Source organism: Falco biarmicus, chromosome 2 (genome assembly GCF_023638135.1).
Source record: "Falco biarmicus isolate bFalBia1 chromosome 2, bFalBia1.pri, whole genome shotgun sequence".
Classification (NCBI taxonomy): domain Eukaryota; kingdom Metazoa; phylum Chordata; class Aves; order Falconiformes; family Falconidae; genus Falco; species Falco biarmicus.
In genome coordinates, this window is record NC_079289.1 from 22,860,688 (window position 1) to 22,881,745 (window position 21,058).

At 42.5% G+C, this 21,058-nt stretch overlaps 1 protein-coding gene across 2 annotated transcripts in view; it reads right to left on the bottom strand.

Annotated features, from left to right (window-relative positions):
• USP12 (ubiquitin specific peptidase 12) overlaps positions 1-6,331 on the bottom strand; it is a 38,881-nt gene extending 32,550 nt beyond the window's left edge. Inside the window, exon 1 of one of the 2 annotated variants that reach the window (XM_056328061.1) lies at positions 6,009-6,331. In XM_056328061.1, the coding sequence (XP_056184036.1) occupies positions 6,009-6,056 (48 nt within the window). In that variant the 5' untranslated portion in view covers positions 6,057-6,331. Of the gene's footprint in view, positions 1-4,698; positions 5,221-6,008 lie in introns of those variants that run through there. The other variant, XM_056328062.1, reaches the window with a different exon arrangement.
• Between the last annotated feature and the right edge of the window lie 14,727 nt (positions 6,332-21,058).

The following is a 21,058-nucleotide window of genomic DNA, read 5'->3' on the forward strand; positions in this document are numbered from 1 at the left end:
CTACCCCAATTGCTGCCAGACTTGAAATGGACTTTGTTTACTACCCCTAATACAGAATGAAATCATATTGTTTAAAACTATAATACCGCCAATAAGATCAGTTGTATTTATACTGTATAATTCCAGAAAACTCCTGGGGTAATACTGTTTATGATATCAGGTGCCTTTGTTTTAGTTTTCTCTGATCTGATGGATTTTCAATAGCGTTGGTGCAACACGTCTCATAATGATATTTATTAAGTGGGGTCCTAAAAGATAAAAACTATTACCTTCAAAGACTTTCAGTTAAAGGTCGAATTACACTAGCAGACAAGATAGGAAGTCTGTGACGTATTTAAAAGAGAATCTGATGGTGACCTTAGAAATCTTTCACTGCCTAACAAGTGCAGATAGATATAAGCATTATATATTATATGTATGACATTAATCACCCAAAATGTGGTGGGGGGGAAGAACACATTTGCTCAACTGCTTTGTTGATAAACTGTACACTGTGGTATGTTTCATATGCTTTTTTAACCCACATCATTCCCGTCCCATAAAAACAAGTATGCTGCTTTTACAATTTCCCATTTTAATGGAATTATAAAAAGTTTGTGTTTATGAAAAATGGTTAAAATGTTTTCCAGTTCTGGTCTACTTATGTTAATACACCACTCTGGTTCTACACTACCAAAAGATCTAGAGGGTTTTTTTTTTCCCCTCAGTTGCCAGATCAGCTAGACTTTATTGAAATAGACCATTTGCTAAAAGCATTTCACTTTAGCAAACTTCCTAAGCTATCAAAACAAATGTTACCTCCTATACAGGGCTTTTACACACCTCTTTCCTTCAATAAATTTGAAAAAGAAAGAAGTAGACTATACCAATTAATGGACAGACATACTTTCACCACATTTTTAAAGAATCATTCGTAGATGTTTTAATACAAATTAGTTGCTTCAGGAGATTAAAAAGTAAATACAAAGACTATAAAAATGACTAACCTAAATATTCAAGCTTTGTCTAGTAAAAGCTATTCTCACTGACACAGCTAAAAATTTCATCAGCCAGACTAGAGCCCAAGTTTGGATTTCATGGTGTCTTTGTGCTTACAACTTGCAAGGTGAATATATCTATACATACACGTAAAAGGAAAAAGGAACATTTATATAATTTAATTTATCCAACTAAGCAGTATTCCAACTAAATAATTCTCTGTGCTGGTATAAATATTGCTTTAAAGCTACACAACTTCAGAATTTTTTTCTTTGCGTCTCATATTTGAGATTTGTTTTAGATTAAGTCATGTTAATATTTTGATTTAAAACAAATTTGTCTAAATTCATTAGTATACTAAGTAGTGTCACAAACCCAGTATTTTAAAGAGCTAATGTACATACTCCTCTTTTTATTACCCTACTGCAGCATGTTACATCTATAAAAATGATGACGACAAATGCCATGATCATGCTTGAATCTTAGTGTCACGTTTATAATGAAATATTCTCCCGATAAGAGCTCCAACATTCTCCTGATAAGAGCTCCAACAGATGAGTGAACCTCCGTATTGTGGTTCAAGTTCTTACCCCAGCTGTCTAACAGATACTCCAAAATGCAATGCGCTTGCAACAGAATCACCACAACAGAACATGTGCCTGAACACTCCCGTCCACTGATCAAGGTGGACTCAGGTCATGACGCCAGTGTGAAATGCCATGGCTGAGACACAGCACATGTTCCTTCTTGCCAACCCTGCTACCCAAGCACGTCAGACAGCTGGATACAGCAATACCCTAACACTGCTATTTTCTCTGCGTTACATTAGTGCTCTCCTCCTCTGCCTTCCTTTCTATCACCTCCTCATGTTAAAGTTATGTTTTTCCACAACTTTTCTTTCCTTGCTGTAATTCTCAATTCTCACCTCCTCCGGCATGAGTCTTCTGTACACTTTCCTGTGGAATCTGTTAACCTGATCATCAATTAGTGTTTAAGTATTATAATTGGTGCTTCAGAGGAGACAGTGCAATTAGAAGGAACAGGCATGAGTACATCACAGCCATTTCTGGCTGTCGGCTGACTCTGGCAAACATCAATTTACATAAAGGGCAGATTTCACAATCAGGTTTGAAAACCCTGTTGTAAACAAATAATTCCTTAAGCAGTAATGAAGACCATATATCTACACCTAGCTCACAGTTTTACAAAATCTTCCTTTTGCAATTAAGTGTTTTTATAAAGCCTCTCTGCTATGACATCTGAGCGAGGTGCGCTGCAGCCTTCCCTCCGCTGGGCACTTCCAGGGTCTGTTTCCTCCAAGCTGCCTTTTTTCCCCACGTGCTTGTTTGAACTGAAGTACCCCTGAGACTTCTTCATCCTTGTCAAATGTGACTGAAATGAGCAAAAGGGTACTGGTGACGGTACCCTTAGACAGGAGACAGGCAGGAAAAGGACAACAGCCAGCCCTTCAGCGTAACTCCACAAGTCTTTCAAAAACAAAACAAAAATGTGGATTGTATGATATGAAGACTGCTCATGCAGAACACACTGTTAAATCATACAATCAACATCTAGCCTCAAAATACCATTTTTTGTGTCAGTCTGGGGGGTCTGAATCGATGACTGAAGACATTCAGTGACACTGACCCTGTATATAAAATTCTAAACTGGCAGATAAAGAACAGAACACGTAGACAAAACACCTGAAATGTGAAGGAAAGTTTTTCACATCTAATGCTACAACTTCTAGATTAGCATAATTTTTAAATTCCATTAAACTTTTTCAGGTTGTGCTAACATAATCAACCAGTTTCTAGAAGAAACACTGAAAAACAAGTACTACTACCATTACGACTTCCTTCTGTATGTCTGAGATCGACATCTTTGTAGTTTTTAAGCTTCAAAGGTAATGTCTATCTTTCTTGCTTCAGCTGCTCTAAGACTTGACACCTTTCAACTGCTGGCAAGTGTCTGCTGAATTCTAGACAAGAGAAGCAAAAGTCAGAAGTACCAGATTCAATCTCTTGTACGGTGAGTAGGCTGGGGCACATCTTCACTGCAGTTAGCATGGGTTACTTCACCACTGCTTAGCCACGCGTAAAACCCCCATATAATTCAGTCAGGTAAGACTCTGACTGCAGTTTAACACATGGATGAGGGTAAAAGGCCAAGTTCTACTTTTACTGCAAAGACATTAAAAAAAAAAAATCAATCACACTTTTAATCTCATCCACTTTGCAACAGGAACAGTGGCTAAACCACTCAAAGGCAAAGATGTTTGCCACTGCTTTTCCACAGTCTCCAGCCTTATAATTAAGAGTTACTACAGGCCAAGGAACCATGGGAGTGGTGATGTAGAGCAAAATAGTCCAAGGAAGCTCAAAGTGCGTACAATACTAGGAGACAATGCTACACGAAGAGCTCTGCCATCACTGGTATGAACACTGAAGTACAGATCAATTAACTAATGAAGCACACAAAAGAACCAACCCTTTGTAAAAAAAAAAAAAAAAAAAGTGCTCTTTCAAGATCATCTCAAAAGGCATGATGGCTAACAAACTAAAAATACTGGCTATCACTCGTCAATGTACCCACACAACCTGCAAGTACTGTAAAACATAATGTATTTCTGTCTAACATTCAGAGCTTGAACAACAAGGATAAGATACATAAAATGCAAGTCAGTAGAAGCGAAACTTTAATTTGGATACAAAAAAGTAAATCATGAAACACACAACTGCTATGGACGAGCGTCTTCAACACAGTTCCAGACCGCTCTGTTACAGACTGTAAGTGTACGTGCATGTTAGGTTTGTGTAGGCACAAGCTGTCTCTTGACAAAAACTGCCCGTAACTGGTTTTGTACTAACCACACACAAAAAGAGGTATTGTAAGAGGCACTGGGAAAGGCAAGAAAAACTTTTTAAGAATTTTTAGGAAGTTGTCTGGCAGTTTATCAAGCAATGGTTTGACACAAAGAAGAATTGCTAGGAAAAAAAAAAAACCAAAACAGTATTACTCAGCAATTATATTCCTTTTTGGTTTTGCAAATATATGCTTAAACGTTGAGTATATGACTCTTGTCAAAATTAAAAAGATCTGCCTGACCATAACTGCATTGTCCGAAACAACTCCACAGTAAATACCAAGTGCTTCTTTCACAGTATCTTTACTGAAATATTTTTAAGCACAATCTTATATATTAAGTGTGGAAAAAACTTCTACAGCAGGTATCCTATGCTAGCTGTCCCATTATTAAAGCTCATGTACCAGAAAGGCACAGGAAAAACCTTATCCCTGGAGTTTATCCACCTCAGTGCACATGATTATGATTGGACAGATAATACCTAATTGCCATTAGAATTTCAGCCTCATGGATATAGACACTTCAGTTAATCATAAGAAGATTTTTAGTTGAAAAAAATGTTTCAGGATTGACCTAAATATCAATGACATAAAGTCATTTCTAATAAACATACATACAGCATAATCTTAAACGAGCTGCTTGGACAGTCCAGACCTGCAACTTCTATGCTGTCCAGAAACAGAAAAGTGAGGTCCCATACTGGACCTCAATCAAGAGGCCAGCACTGAATTTATGTTGACACAAAGACTAGTGGTCAAGATGTTTGCTAGAATTGCAATAGAACAACATTGTCCTAGCTCAAGGATCAATCACACCGACTCCTCACCAGTATCACCTAAAATCTAACTACTCACAGAATGCAGGCTCCTGAAGTACATATGTCCTGCAACGCTTGGCCATATGAGGATGTCGGTACACAGCTCATGAATTCAAGAAGCCAGCCTCTCCAAGTCCAAAGGAAAAGATGTGATCTCCTGTATGGCAAAAACCAGTCCCTCCGCTGATGAACCATCACCCAAGCAATCTCACCCCATGGGCTGACAGACATGCACTCAAAATTCTCATGGGCCACCTCCGAAATGTCTGTTTGAGATGTTAAAGCATCTTTGCAGCAAGGTTTATGAAAATGATAAATCAGTTTCCAATAATGTAAAATGTAAGCATTTGCCAGTGTTTGGTGTTATGAGCCAGTATCATCCCAATTCAGCACAACAACAAACTAACGGACAGGGTGCATTTTCCCCCTTAAGCATCTCTTCTCTTTCCCTGTGGAAATACATTTGGGAACCAGAATATTCATTTGGCCATGGAATACGTAGAAAAGAGCACTGATGTGAGATCTTCAGCTATGAACCACCGACGCATCTCTTCCCCGACAAGTAGTAACTTCTACTGACCCAGGGTGATCTTCCTGAAATTCCGCGCCGCCCCCCACCACCAGTGACCCCACCGAGCTCCCCACCCCGCTTTAAAAAAAAAAACGGGAGAGCTTTATCACATCGGTGCATCTACTTATAGCTGTCACGTATCGGGACAGAGTAATGGAACAGCAATCGCTGGCGGAATCTCCCGTCGGGACCTGGATCGATGCGAACAAGTCGGACGCGCACGCCCGCGCGTGGCGCGCCCGGCGGAGCGGATCCCGCGGGATGCAAACACCTCCCCGGGTCACCGGGAGAGCACCCGGCCGCCGGCGAGCGACACAGCCACGGCCCCGCCGTCGGTGCACTCCTCGGAGAGCCGGGGGCACTCACAAACCGCACCGGGAGGAGGAGGGCGCTCCCCGAGACGCGACCCCGGGCACAGGGTGCCCGCTGTGAGCGGCCCCGACGGGCGGCAGCGCGCTCCAGCCGCCGGCCCGCAGCGACCCCGCGGCTCCCCCCCCGCTCACCGGGACCCCCCGCCCCCGGCCCAACCAAACCCGCCCGCGCCCGCACCGCGGAAAGCCTCCCAAAGCCGATTAACCCCGCTCCGCTTCCGATCCCCACCCACGGCAGCGCCCCCGCCGCGAGCCAGGGGCGCCTCCCCGCCGCCCCCCGCCGCGGCGCCGCGCACACCCGGCCTCCCCCGCAGCCCGCCCCTCGCACGCCTCCCCAGGGCCCCGGCCCCGCCGCCCGGCAGCCGGCAGAGGGCCGCCCCGGCCCGGCCCCGGCCCCTCGCTCACCATGGTACAGATGGAGGCGATTTTGGAGACTGTCATTAGGATTTCCATCCGCCCAGCGCCATCTTCCGCCCAATCACAGCGCCGAGCCGAGCGGAGCCGGGCTGGGCCGGGCGGGAGCAGGAGGGGAGGGGAGGGGAAGGGAAGGGAAGGCAGGAGACGGGGGCAGCGCCCGCCGCCCCCGCCCGCCGCGGGGCGCCCGCGGCCCCGACGGCCCCGACGGCCCCGACGGCCGGGCGCGCGGCTCACAGCCGGCACCGCAGACGCTCGCTGCCCTCGACCCCGCGCGCGCGGCCAGCACCCCGCGCGCCCGCCCCGGCCGCGCCCGGCCCCGCCTCCCGCCGGGCCCTAGCGCCGCCGGGTCACCGGCCGGCCCCCCCTCCCCCCGCCCCTCAGCCTCGGGGCCGCCTCGCGCCCCGCCCCCCGCCCGGCTCCTCTCCGCGCCTGGCTCCGCCCCCCCGCCCTCTCGCGCGGCGCCGGCGGCCGCCAAACGGGCATGCGCGGCGCGCGGGGGCGGGCCGGGAGCGCGCGCAGGGCCGTTGGAGGGGGCGGGGCTTCTCCCCCTTCCGCCGGGCCGTCGCGCCCCGGGATGGCGGGGGCCGCGCCTGGCCGCTGGGGCAGCCTGGTTTTTTTTTCTTCTCTGCGTGGTCCTAGAGCCGAAATCTGACGGGCGGGGCGCGGGGGGGTGGCGGCTGTTTCTTCAGTGCAAGTGCCGAGCCGCTCCCAGGGGAGGCGCGCCCTCGCGGCCTGGAGCCGGGCGGAGGGTGAGCAGGCCTGGCTCACAGCTAAACAGTAAAAGCAAGTTACAGAACGCAACCAAGAAAACTTTAACCTCCTATCAACTGAATCGCTGTAATGCCAGCCTAGCGTCAGTGTGACTGCTCACGGCGGAGCGGCCGTTGTGCCAAAGCTGTTCCTCGGGGTCCCTCCTGGGAAGTGGGGTGCGTGGAGAGGCGGCCGCCTGTGAATTCCTCTTTTTCTTGCTTTGTCACTGGGTGACCCAACTCCTCGGTTTCTGTGCGCCTGGGATTTGCATGCCCCAGCCTTAGGCATCATGGAAAATAAAGCTGATCTGTACAGTAGCTGTTGGTATCAACTACTTGAGGTGTTTGCTTGGGAATTAGGTGAATCATCCAGATGTGCTTGTGCATCTGCATGTGTATCAGAAATCTGGAGGACTCACTCAGGGTCCTGGTACCTTTTTATTTTTTTAAACAAGCATAAAACCAAAGAGGTTGTCTTTAGAAATTGAAGAGTAGGCAGGGTACAGGTATGTTTGTGCCTGTATCACCTACCTCTGACTACAGATGGTTTTGCCGAGTCTGCGGCACTCAGGGTTTTATTGTTTTTATGCTTGTTTAAAAAAATAAAATTTTTTAAACAAGCAAAAAAAAACTTAACAAGCATAAAGCTAACTTATGTCCCACCTTGTCTTTTCTTCATATATGGGAAACGGCTAGCACATCAAGATGCATTAAGAATAATGTCAATGCACATAAAGCCTTGACCATAAATGCATCCTTTCACTGTAAAAAAGATACTTTAATATCTATAACACTAAATGATGATACTTTCTATGATCTTAAGAAGTAAACATTCTTTAGCAACTAAATTAATAAACATAGTAAATTTGCCTTCAGCTGAAACATAAAGAGCATGACTTTAGAAAGTCTTATAACTGATCCCTATTGCAACCTGAAAAATCCTCAAACAATTTTTTAATGTAATCTCTGTGGTCTTAAAGTGTATATTTCAGAAGTATAGTACTGGAGAAAATGAATGCCTCTTGGATATCTACATTCAGAAAATGTTGCCACAGAAACCATGGGGGAGGACAGCATCGGGGGAATGAGAAAGAACAGAAACAAAAGAAGTGGATTGGCCATTTGTGCACAAAAAAGCAGGAATGGGTATTTGGCTGGCTAGAAGTGTCAAACCTTCAGATATCCAGCAGTTCATCTACTGAAATACAACCGCTGCAAGATACATCTGCAATGCAATTCCTTACAGGATTAATCAGACATGCCACAGAGATACTCCGGTGTAATCCAGAGTGGACAAAGTCTTCAAAAAACAATGTGAGGAAAATATGACAGCATCCTGTCTCCCCAAAGCAAAACCAAAAAGCATTTGCACTATTGCAGAAGCTTATAAGGTTATCTGGGAGACAATTCAGTTTGTAACCAATTAATGTGGCATCAAGTGGAACTGTACAGGCCATAGAAAACTGCAGGAATCTTGAAAAGCACTCAAATGGAAAGACAGAGATTGCCTTGGAACTTTCTTCCTGTCCATAAATTAGAGAAAGAAGGCAAAGGAAACTTGGTGTGAAGCGCTCTTTCAGTCTGTAGTTCCAAAGGAAAAATAGATACTGCGGAGTATTGGACCACATTTCAAAAGGTGTGGGGGGTGTATGGCTATGCTGGCCTGTATCTGACAGATGTGAGCTAATCATGGTGGAGACTAAGCAGAGCAGCTGGGAAGATGCTAAATTAGTAACATATAGAGGGACTGATCTGCCATGTAAACTGAGGTGCTGTGTCATGAGCAAACTGAGCTCATGCTGCATAGAATGAGGGGAAATACAGAAACACTTTCTATACTATTGACCATTAAAATGAGGTACATTATGAGGAAATGAGTAAGAGAATTGGAAATTAACACTTAATTGCCATCATGAAGCCCCTTGGGGTGATTGTAATTGGAATTATTTACAAATTAAGTATGCCAGGTATTTGACCAGCTAAGGAAAAACAGGGTGGGTAGAACAGGATTGTGTGTGTGTTTGTGTACATTTGAGGAGACAGAGCTCTGAAAACACTTACAGCTTGACTGTAATGCATACTTATAGATCAGTATGGTAACTAGCCCTGTCTAAGAAAAGATACTAGTCATATCTTGTATCTCTCTGGGGAGAGACAAGATTCACCTGACAAGGTGCAACAAGAGTGTCTTTGCCAACTGGCCAGCCAACCTGCTGCTGAGAATTTTTACTAGGAACAAGGAAGTCTCTTGATCACAGACCCTGAGTTTTGGGGGAATTTCAGCCTGCCTGATGTCTGCTACAAGCACAGCACATCAGAATGCAAGCAGTCAAGGAGATTTCTGGAAGGTATCAAGGATAACTTCTTGATACTGGCTGGGCCAACGGGGGTGATTCGCAGCTGGATCTGTTTTTCACTAACAAGGAAGAACTGGGGGATATAGTAATCCATGGCTTGGTTACCAAAACCTGGCCTGTAGCGACTGAGGAGTGGAGTTTGTGATCCTGTGGGGGCTGAGGAAGGAGAGCAGCAGGCTACAGACCCGGGCTTTAGGGGAACAGACCAGTTTATTCAGGAAACCTGTAGGTGGGATCCACTGAATGGCAGCTCTGAAGGGTGAAGTTGCTCAGGAAAGCTGGCAGGAGAGGGTAAAGGATCCTAATATAGAGGAAAAAACAAACAGATGTATTAGTATTTTCAGCAATGAAAAAGCAAAACTTATGCGCTATAAAGAGAGAAAGAGTGGCTAAATGAGGAATTAGCTTCAGGCTGGGGTTGTCATAAGACTTATATTATTTGGTAAATTCATCCCATTCAGCTACAGTGTGTTTTAATACAGGCATTAGTAGAGTTACAAATACAGTGAGCAGGTCGCATCTGCAGAGATGGGGGGTTGTGTTGTAGAAAGCAGTGACTGAAAAGAAATTAAGAGTTAACAGTGGCCTGGACAGCAAAAATTAATTTCCAGTCTAATTCTATTGTGTAAGCAAATAATGGAATCCTTGACTATATAACCAGGGATGTGGCAAGTAGGAAGAGACATTATTTTCTTTCTACATGTGGCATTGGGGAGATTTTTATGGTAATGCTGTGCTAGCCTCTGGTGTCCTTGTCAAAGGAACACTGGGGAATTATTTGAGGCTGGAGAAGGTTATTTGCGTGGAGAGACTCGAAGAGCATAATCTGGTTTATCAAAAAGAAGACTGGAAGGTACTTACAGTGATCTTTAACCTTGCACAGTAAGAGGTGTAATGAGAAAAATACTCATAAACTGAAATAAAACAAATTTTAATTAGAAATTATGCACATTTTGTAACAGTGGAAGGCATTAATTGTTGGAATATGCTGCCAATAGAAGTGGCCCATCCAGTATCTTCTAAGAGCTTCAGTTAAAGGATACTTCTCTCACAGAAGTACATTCATTGAACAGAGAGAATTAATTCCCTGCCCTGAAAGTCTCTCAGAGCACTCACTTATTGTTACATGGTATTTGGATTACCATAACACCAAGTCAGAGGCCAGGGCACTTCGCCTCTTTAGTCACTACGTACAACTTGAAGAGCAAACCACATTCTATCTTCTGGAGAACTTGTACTCCAAACGTACAGAGGCACCAACAGACACAGAGGAACAGAGAAAATATAACAAGTGTAAACTGCTGCTGCTCATCCTTTGCCTCTCCTTGTTTCATAATCTTGTGGTTTGGCAGGCACCCAGCTTACTTTAGGGTGTGTGGGGAGGTTGTCTTTAGAAACTGAAGAGTAGGCAGGGCACAGGTATGTTTGTGTCTGTATCATCTACCTGTGACTACAGATGGTTTTGCTGAGTCTGCGGCACTCAGGGTTTTAATGTTGCTTGACAACAGAATTGGTCCCATGAATCTGTTTACCTCTCCCCTAACCAGTCAAACCACCAGCTGGTCAGACTATTGTTTCAGTATCTGAATGCAGACATATCCTATCTGTTGTTGGACTAGTGTATGGTATGACTGCAAGATCATAGCATAATGGGACCATAGGATAATCCAGGTTGGACAGGACCTCTGGAGGTCCCTCATCCAACCTTCTGCTCATAGCAGAGTCAGATCTGAGATCAGAACAGGTTGCTTTTTGTCTATATATACCTCTTTAGTTGTTCTGGAAACTATTAAATTTGGATCCAGACATAACAGCAGGCGGTTTTGGTCCTTGCAAGAAAACCCATCTGAATTCACAGTCTGTATTGTTACTGACATATAGCCCAGTGAAGATCATCTGCCTTTCTCATGATAGATTAACCACACTTGCTATGGAAATGCACCTGGCTTTGTGGGCAATGGGTGTTGCAGGATCTGTGCTATGAGGTAATAGAGAGTAAGACATAAAAGAAATTTTCCCCAACCTGTATTTCATAATTCCAAGAAAAGCTGAAGCTGCATCAAATTATACAGAACTAGAATCTTAACACATTATGTGAGTGAAATTGGATCCGTCTGGGGAACAGAAGAGACAAACAGGAAATCTATTTGGAAAGTCATATTATATCATACCATCAAGTACTGACTGACAGATAGTTAAACATTTATATCAGTAGACTGATATTTGTAAATTATGTACATTATACATTTTCAGAAAATACAAATATATTTTAACAGTTGTACATGATCTCTTGGAGCCATGACAGGGGGGTGATGTTAGACTAACTGGATATGGGAGGATCTGAGCAAGTAGTTAAAGAAGTGATATGTTTTATTCATAGGTTCAAAAGAATAAATTCAGTCTTAGTTGTAATCATAAGCAAGACATTAATGAATTATCACAGAAAGCTATAAAAACTATAAAAATTATGATACTATAATTGTACGATAGATAAATACTATTTTATTCCGTAGCACTTTTCTTCAGTAAATCTCAGAATATTTTATCTCATATTATTATAATCTCACAAAGAGGTATGAGAGGTAATCATTATTAGACCAAATCTGTAAACAGAATAAATTAGGTGAGAGTTCTCTGGCAGGGTAAAATTTCCTCATGATTTTTCCTTTAATTTAGTTATTTTGGAAGACCAAAGCTTTCCTCACTAAGGGGGGTGGGGGGTGTTCTTGGTTTGTGGGGTTTTTTTTAAGCAGAGGGTAATATTTGTTTCTTGTAGAGTTCACACATGGGGATATTTTGATACTATCGTTTTCACAGCTCAGCTGATACTAGGTGTCTTGCCATATATATATATATATGGCTGGCAAACAGTTAACCTGTTATTACACAAAGGTTTACCAGCACCTGAAAAGTTAAAAGAGAAAATTAGAAAAATCTATGCTACTAAACTGAATACAAATTTCTAGCAACAGTACTTAAAATATACATCAGTTAAGAGAGATGTCTATTAAGATTGCAAAATACAAAAATTTAGTTGTGTCGAAAATAACAGTAGATTTCTAAACTGTTACCACTGTTTGAGTCTTTAGACTCCTAAAAGCAGGTGGAATTCTAACTGAAAATGAAGTTACAGTTCTTAGAAAAAGAATCATGGTATTCTACAAGAGAAATGTGTAGAGTTTGGGTCCCAGTGATCTCGATATGAAAGGATATGAACAAGGCACAAACCCAATACTGTGCTTTTTGACATTGTTCTGAACAGAATCTTTTGGAGAAATAGGGCCTCAAGTATATATAGAGATAAGGTTTCTAATATTGTAATGAAATACTTTAAAGAATAGAGATATTTCTTAAAAAAATTAAAGGCTTTGATCCTTGACACAAGCACTAGGGAAACCATTGTCTCAGTAATTCCACTTTCTCCTTAGTGTGAAAACCTCAGGAGTCAGTGACAGTGCTCTAACACTGACCTGGAAAATCCATTAGCAGAGGTGAGAAATGCATGATCACTTCTTCAGTCTCTGTGTTCTGTACCAGAATACCAAGCAAAGCTTCCCGCTGCAGTCAGCAAGATAGCGTTTTTGTGGTCTGCGCAGCAGTTCTCCAAAATAAGATTAGCTGTCATGTCATAACAACAGTGCCACACAATATGACAAGAGGCAGCTTCCAGGTGAAGAGTCTTTGTATCATTACAGTCTCCCCCACGAATCAGTTCTTTACAGTACCAAGATACAAAGGAAGCTGAGGAGGAATATTTAAAACAGCATGCAGATATCTATGCAGTGGAAAAAAATGATCAATAAGAACTAGAAAAAATGCTGGAAACAGCTATGTGGAGATAACAAAATTGCTAAAGAGCATTTACTGTTAATAGTCTGTGTTTTTCATGACACTAATGGGTGGTTAATTGTTTTTGTTTTAATTGAAATGTATGTCACAGTTAGCAATATTTTGTGCTTCTGCTGATCTAAAGCTATTATTCAAGTCCGTGTTGCAATCAGTACTCAAATAATGCTCTCTTTGTCAGCAGTACAGAAGTAGAATGATTTTGATTTCTCTTTTTGGAAGATTTATACCCTGGAAAACCCACAGTTCCCCTCTGTACTTGCAGATGGCCAGTTAAATACTCACATCTGGTTATAGCTGTTTTTCTCTGGTTATACTTAAGTTTTTTTCTTTAAAAAAAAAAAGAAAAAAACCACAAAAATCCAAAACAAATGAACAACCACAGGTTATTGCACGAGTATCGGAACTAATAAAGCTCAATTTCATATAGATTTGTGCCCTGTGACTTTATACTGCAGTGACGCAAGCACCACCTTTTTGTCCTGTACGGCCTCATTTCCTCCTTCGATTTCCCCTGCGATTTCATTTCCTCTTCTACCCCTGCAGCACTTCTTGCCGTTTGCCCTGTCTGTTTCTCCTGGTTTTGCCCCTTCACCTGCACTGCCTCTCTCCCTTGGATAAGCTGCAGCTGCCTTGGAGCAGCACATGTGCTAATTAGCTCACAGTACTATTTTGCATATTCCATGAAGGGCTCCACAGCATTTCACAAATATTAACGAACTGATCCTTAACAATAACGCTGCTCCATAAATATGTGCTGTTATTCCTATTACACATATGGAAAAGTTGGTCTAGTTTATCCTTGGTTGGTCATAGCTTTGTCAAGTTTATCCTTTGAAAATTCTCCATTTCACCTCTCCTTGACTGACCACTAATTTGTTCTTTTCTGGCTGGAATGTCTGCTCAGAGCAGCTGTTGTTGTCTCATTGACAGGACTTGTCAGAGCATAGCTAACTCTCATTATTTTATCGCAAACCTTGTGATATTTGATAGTTCCCTTGCAGCCGCAGTTCCTGGGTTCAGGTAATGAGGATTACTTGAGAAACTCACGTTTTGCTTTATCATAATAAGTTTATGGCTCAGTAAGCCAGAAAACTGGAAAACGTGATGGCAGGACTGAAAATGTTCAAAACAGGGTGAAAATAAAAGCAGATGTAGTTTTAAAAAGATACAACTATTTTAAAGCATCTGTACCATGCGACATTATGGAGTCTGTCCCAGGTTTGTCATTTAAGGTACTGGTATGTGTAAGACTGGAGAAGCTACTGACCATTTCCCATTTTGGAAAGGAGGCTGGCATGCCAAGTAAATCACTGTGCAAAGGCTGACATTTTCTAACCACAAGTTCAAACTCTGCTAAAGCACCCTGGAAAGAATATATAATTGGAGTTACAATCACACGTGAAGTGCTTTAAAGCAGAGAACCGTGCTTTTTACTCCTGTAGTTTCCCTATGTGATTCTTCCTTCCTTTTCTTTCAAGAAGAGGCTATGAAGGCAGGATAAGATTTTCTTCTGGCATCCAGAAGATATGTAGAACTAGAGTAAGACAATAATGTTTACTGAAAGATTGTTACAATTTGCTCAATATTTAAGTCTGCAATAACTCTGGTTACTTCATGCATTATTAAAGAGTGCATTTTGTAGCACTATTAAAATCACAAACATTCTACTTTGTCTTTATGTATTCATACAGAAAACCAAATTCAATTTGGCACAGTTTGAAGATAAATTTAAATTTGTGCTTACTGGAATTCAGCTAATACTAAGTAGAAAACATTTTACTCGAAATAATACTAGCAATACTTTATATAGCCCTTTCTTTCCAGTAAGATTCTTTGCCATTTCATAAGCAATTAAAAATAGTCATGTTAATGGCTCTGATTAGAACAATTAATGAGAAATGCAAATGGCTACCTCAGACACCAATATGCTAATTCAATGCCATAGAGTATTTATAGAATAGAGAATGATTCCACCCCCATTTGTACTTCATGCTGTTGCATCCATCAGGCATGCTGCCTTTTAAACTACAGCACCTGGTGTTAAGAAGTTGGAATCGTCACAGACTCAAAACAATCCCTGGCACCTATGGAGGTCTTTAGTCCAGTCCCTTGCTCAAAGCAGGTCCAGCTAATTCAGGTTGCTCAGGGCTGTGTTGAGTTTTAAATAGCTCCAAGGATATAAATTCCATCATCTCTCTGAGCATCCTGGTTGAGTTTTTGACCAACTTTACATTAAAAATGTTTTCATTACCCTGAGTCACAAATTTCCCATGTTCTAACTTCTATCCATTGCCTCTTGTCCTTCTACTGTGCACCACTGAGAGGTGTCTGTCTCCATCTTCTCTACACCTTCCCATGAGACAGCGGAAGAGAGATACTAGGTTTTCTTCACCTCTGCCAGTTGAGGAAGCCCAGCTCTTTCAGCTTCTTCTCCTGTGTCCCTGTACTTCAGCCCCATGGCCATCTTGGTGGCCCTCCACTGGGCTTGCTCCAGTATGTCCACGTGTTTTGTGTTCTGGGAAGCCCAGAACTGGAGGCATACTCCAGATATGGTCTCGTAAGTGCCAAAGGGAGAGGAAGAATCCTTTGCCCTGCTGGCTAACCTCTTGCTAATACAGTCCTGGATGTAGTTGACTTTGCAGCAAGGGCATATTGCTGTTGTCCACCAGGACCCTCACATTCTTTTCAGCAAAGCCTCTTCCCATACAGTCAGCTCTCGGCCTGTCCTGTTGCATGGAGTTATTCCAACCCAAATGCAGGACTGTCCTGAATGTCAAGGCTTCTGTCAGCCCATTTCTCCAGCCTGGCTCAGTCCCTCTCAAGAGCAGCCCTGCCCTCCAGTGCTTTGGCCACTCCCAAAAATTACGTATCATCTGCAAATTCACCTGCGAATTAGCACCCCAAAAATGTTTTGTAATATAGTTTCAGTAAGATGTCATCAATTCAAACTCAGTGTGCCGCTACAATAAACTGCTCATATATGATATTTTTACATCAGGTATTATATTTCAGCAGCAAAGCTTATATTCAGATCTACTTAAAGTTAAATCTCTTTGCCCTCCAAAGCTAAGCCTGTCTTGAAAAACCAATTGGCATAGGTTGAGCTTCTGTTAAAATTACACTTTATAGTGCATAAAATAGTCACATGCTAGAAATCAGATAAGGAAAAGGTCAACTAAGTCTGGCCCTTGCCGGTCTGCAGTTTTTCCTAGAGTGTATTTGTTTTGTTTTGGCCAATCTATTTTAAAGTGATTAAAGGTCAATTCTGTCCTGTTTATTCCTTATAGACAAAAATTCTTTGAAGACACTGAAAGTTCTGCCTGAGCAAAATCGTCAATGTATGAGAACCAACTTTGTGCCACTGAAATCACTGAGAGGCCTGCTATTGCCCGAATTGTCTCCTAGTTCCTGGCTAGCAGGTTAAGGACAAGCACTGAAACATTCACAGACAGAAAAAAAAAAAACCCAACATTCAGCCCCAGGAGGTTCATGTTTCATGAATTGTGATCATCTTCAGTAATAACAGGAAGGATCTCAGAAATAATCGGTGCACAGTAAGTAAGCTAACTGGGACTATTGTGTACAAATCTGATCCCTGATACTCAAGAGAGATGTTTGGGAATGGGAGCAAATGCCCAGAGCCTGCTATGTTTCCGGAGGCTGCCAGAGCCTGGATTATTTAGCTTAGTAAAATGAAGGTGTAAAGGGGATATTCTTCTGTGTAAATAATTACAGAAAAAGGGCAAACATTGTTGTTATTCTAGCTAGAAATACAAATAAGATCAGACATAAACAAATGAAGATAAAATAGCAGTATGTTCCTAATCATTAAGCCAGTTATTGCTTAAGCTGTAGTTAATAGCTCCCAAGAGGGCTTGCAAAGCGCTTAAGGGGAATTGTGAAAGATCAGATTTAAAAAAAATGTATTTTAATATTAATTCTATACTTTTATTCAATACGGTATCAGAAGAAAATCCCCACATTATGCAGATTTACTGCTGGCAGCCTCTCAGTTCCTCCATGATAAAGGGGCAAAAAATATCTGTAATTACTAGCGCTGTCAGCCAACAAGTGGCTAATCACCTTTAAGCAAAACAACTAAATATACATTGTCAGCTGATGCTGACAATATGAGGAGCTGCTTGTTCCTGGCTAGATGGTTTGGACTCAAACGATGTTATAGAGACAAGTGACCTCAAAAAAGTAGTAACATTTACAAGAAGTTTGAGAAAACACTGTATTAATGAAACCAGTTTCCTGAGAAGCTACTCCATTAGTAAGGGAGGAAAGGAACATTAATTGCTTTTGAAATGAAGTTCGACAAATGGATTATGTTATTTGGTACCCATGAGAAGCTGGTCATAGTTACACAACAGCTTCCTTGGAATGTTCCTGATGATTTCTGTATGGTCAGTAATGCAGTATTCACTGCAGACATATACAAGTAGAGTGCCATGTCATTCAAATAAGCAGTTGAATTACAGAAGTTGTTCAGTATTTCAGATTTTACGCGGCAGTCAAGATAATGATGAAAGAAGGGCCATTTTTTTTTGCTTCAGTATCAGCCTACCTGCATGAAGTAACATTTTGAATTAGCAGTTAGTGTATAAGTCACCTTAGCGTAACGATGTTTCACGTGTGTGACATGCTGGGCCCCATCAGTTTTTGGTCTATACAGTTTTTGCCTTTTCATTTCTCTCAAAGGCAAGCAGTCATTGTTTTCCATTCCTCTCTCCATGAAACACCTCACTGGCAATGCAGCTCAGTGCAGCCACCTGTACTGGCACTTCTGCGGTACCAGTGTGCCCATTTAAGGAGTTTGTCTGCACAGTCATTTTTGGAAGGTGATTGGTTGCTTAGACGCAAATTTTACTCATTTTAACTCCCATGAACCTAGGCTCAGGCTTATATTTACAAAATGGATTTTGTGGATGAGGAGTTGAACAGACTACCAGAAATAACTGACTACTAGAGCTAGGATCATCAGGAAGCTAAAGAGAGCGTGAAAGGGGACATGTGCATGTCTCAGAGCATGACTCTGAGATGCCACATAGCACGATCCTTTTGGAAGGAGTGAACAATGGAACAACAGGATCAGCTTAAGAGGTGACACATAATACCTTTGGTCAGTAACTTTTTGATCAAAAGCACAGGGTAGATGCTGCACTTCTATGGACGGGTTAACCAATTCACTTCACAATCCTGATTTTCAGTTTAGACTCTTGCTTTTGCAGTTTTATCACAAGAAGAACTGCATTCAATCCTCTTTATTTAACCTCTATTCTCAGTGATTTGTTAAAATTTTGCTCTAGTCCTAATCAGGCTTTTTTTTTTTTCATGTAATGAATGCATTATGTGAGACACAGGAGACCTACACCCTACTGAAAGGGAACATTTTTCATTTTTCACCTCAAAGCCCTTTACAAGCTCTTATTAATTTGAATTCCTTCCACACCCCTGCTGAATAACCTAACACAAATGGAATGTCACACTTGAGATCTGTGTGTATCACTTGGTCCTCTGAGCATAGGAGCAAGCCAGATCCCACTGTGCATTAAAATTTCAGTGAAGGACTGCTGACAACCCCATGTGCAGAATTGTCATAGCACATTTATTTAGAGAGCTGTTGTCCAGACAGATGCTGCAGAGAAGGGTCAGAAACAAAATGGGGTTCTCCCAGAAAAGATACCAGAATTCTGACTGTGGGAGCTTGAGTACTGGAAATGTGGGGGGGGATTTGGCATGCTACTTTCCATCTGAAAAGCAAGGTGATGTTTTTCTAGTGCTCACTCTTCTGATGAGCCCTGTCTTTCAAGCTCCTTTCCCCAGCAACTTTTGAATTGGCTCCCATTGAAGCTGCTTTCCCTGTCTTGCTCTACCTCCAAGCCAGCAAGAGTAGCAGCGAAACATGGTCTACCATGGTGTAGCAAGACTTCTAGAGTATATCAATGGGTGGAGCACCAGCCTGGGACCTTCACAGGGTTTTAGATCTTCACATTAAACTGAGCACTGCCACTGGCATTCACCCCAGTCTTGAGGATGTGGTGTTTCTGAAGCAGAAACAGATGTGTCTGCTCTACAGCTTGGGAGAAATTGGAATCTGTATCCTACAACTGCAGTTTGATCAAGCAAGAGCAGTTTAGGCTAGCTTTCGGAGGGGATGAAGCAGGGCAGTAAGGGGAGCTATCTGCAGTCTGGAATGTAGAGCTGCAGTTCTCCCCAGTATCTGCTGGACTGCTAGCTCCAATTTCCAGACCAGAAGTCACTTCACAACTTGTGCACCTTTATCTGCTCGAGACAGCCATTATTAAGAAATCTTTTTATGAGCAACATACAAAGGCTCTGCAGTCTTTAAGTGGTCAGTAGGCCACAGTTTTGGGAAACCATGTATCAAATGTTGGTAGATAGGATGGACTGACGGACTTCTGGATCAGACCCAGACAGCATGCCCAGTGAATGATTCAATGGAGACAAACTGTGAAACATGACTGTTTCTTTCAAATGTGGATCTCAAGAAGAAACATGCTGATCGAGGTGAATGCTATGAATAAACACATACTGAAAATTTTGAATAAACCTATTGTGCAGTTTATTCAGGGAAAAAATGTAGCAAATCCTGAATGTCTTACTGGGCCCCAAATAAAGCAGAGTTCAATTAAGTTCACAGTTACTGCTCCCTTATGAATTACACTTACATGCTGTATACGCAGACATGAGTTTCAACACGTGGAGTTTCTTCCCCATTCCATCCTGACTGATGTGGAGATTTGCTGTCTATGTAAATCACCGGCAAAAGTAAGGCATTCACCTCACTGAAAACGCCCATCTTCCTTTATTCAATAAGGCATTTTAGGATTTGGCTTCCTGTCTTTACTTTGCCTGATATCCTCCCTGAAATCTGTTTTCAGTATGCTTCCCCACCTAAGAGCTGTTCAGGCTCTTATCTTCACACTTGGAAAAGTTTCATGGTAGGCTGAATGCATATTAAGTGATAGAAATTTTCTTTGCATAAACATCAGATGCTGTAAATTCTAGATTTTTAATAGTACAGGGCTGAAATACACTTTTTTTAAGTATAACATTTTACTCCAAGAGATTTTCTGTGTGGAGACAGGGCCTCTTCTGTTATAACATGCCCTACCAGCTAGCTTTACAGGCAGAACCTGATAGTGTATTTAATCCTCCATATCCATCCTTGTGATCCATAAATATTAAGCTAGCTTTAAAAGGATGATAGAGCTTAAGTTTTGCAAGACTACATTAGAGTAACTGTGAAGTTAATCTGAGGATCAAATATGTTTTTATATGCCACTTTAACTAATCATCCCTCCCCTAAATTAAGTAAGTGCTTCTCTTCATTCAAAACAAAAATTCCAGCAGTAGGGCAACTTCTCGCTGAGGCAAGTGTTGAACTGTCCCTGCCTGCTGAGCTCAGGGGAAGGAGGCCCTCTTTTGACTCACTCCTGCCTGCCATCAGCTTCCCGTGATGATTCCTATCTGCTCTAATACTGACGATGCACAACCACGATGAGTCACACTGTCAGCTCTGGAAGCTGCTCACCGGTCCACCTCATTTTCAGGCACCGCACTGCTGATGCAACCTGTGGCTGTATAAAGGCTCTGCGTTGAGAATCCATACTTATCTTTGTGGAAACATCTGCCACACAAATTGGAAATTACGGCATTATAGTAATAAGAAACCCCAAACCTGAGCAGCCTCTTTATTTCTGCTGTTGGTTTGCTTCTCCCACCACGCTTTTCTGCCCAGGACTACGTGGATCTCCAGCCAGGCAGCAGTGACTGTCACAGTGTAGTGGAAAGCTCACAACACTGCAACTGTAAATGTCAGTGTGCTTCTTTAATGTCATACAAAAACTTTTGCGTCGTTTATATCTTACGGTAAGTACAAACACAATTTCCTGGGGACAGCGGACCCGCCACTCCACCACAGAACTCGCCCCTCAGGATCCCGAGCAGACACCTGCCTCGTTCTCCCGCTTCCCCGCCGCCCCCGCTGTCAGACCTCCATCACGGCACAGCCATGGAAACACCGGCATTCATCCCTGATTTAGCGAAAGGGCGG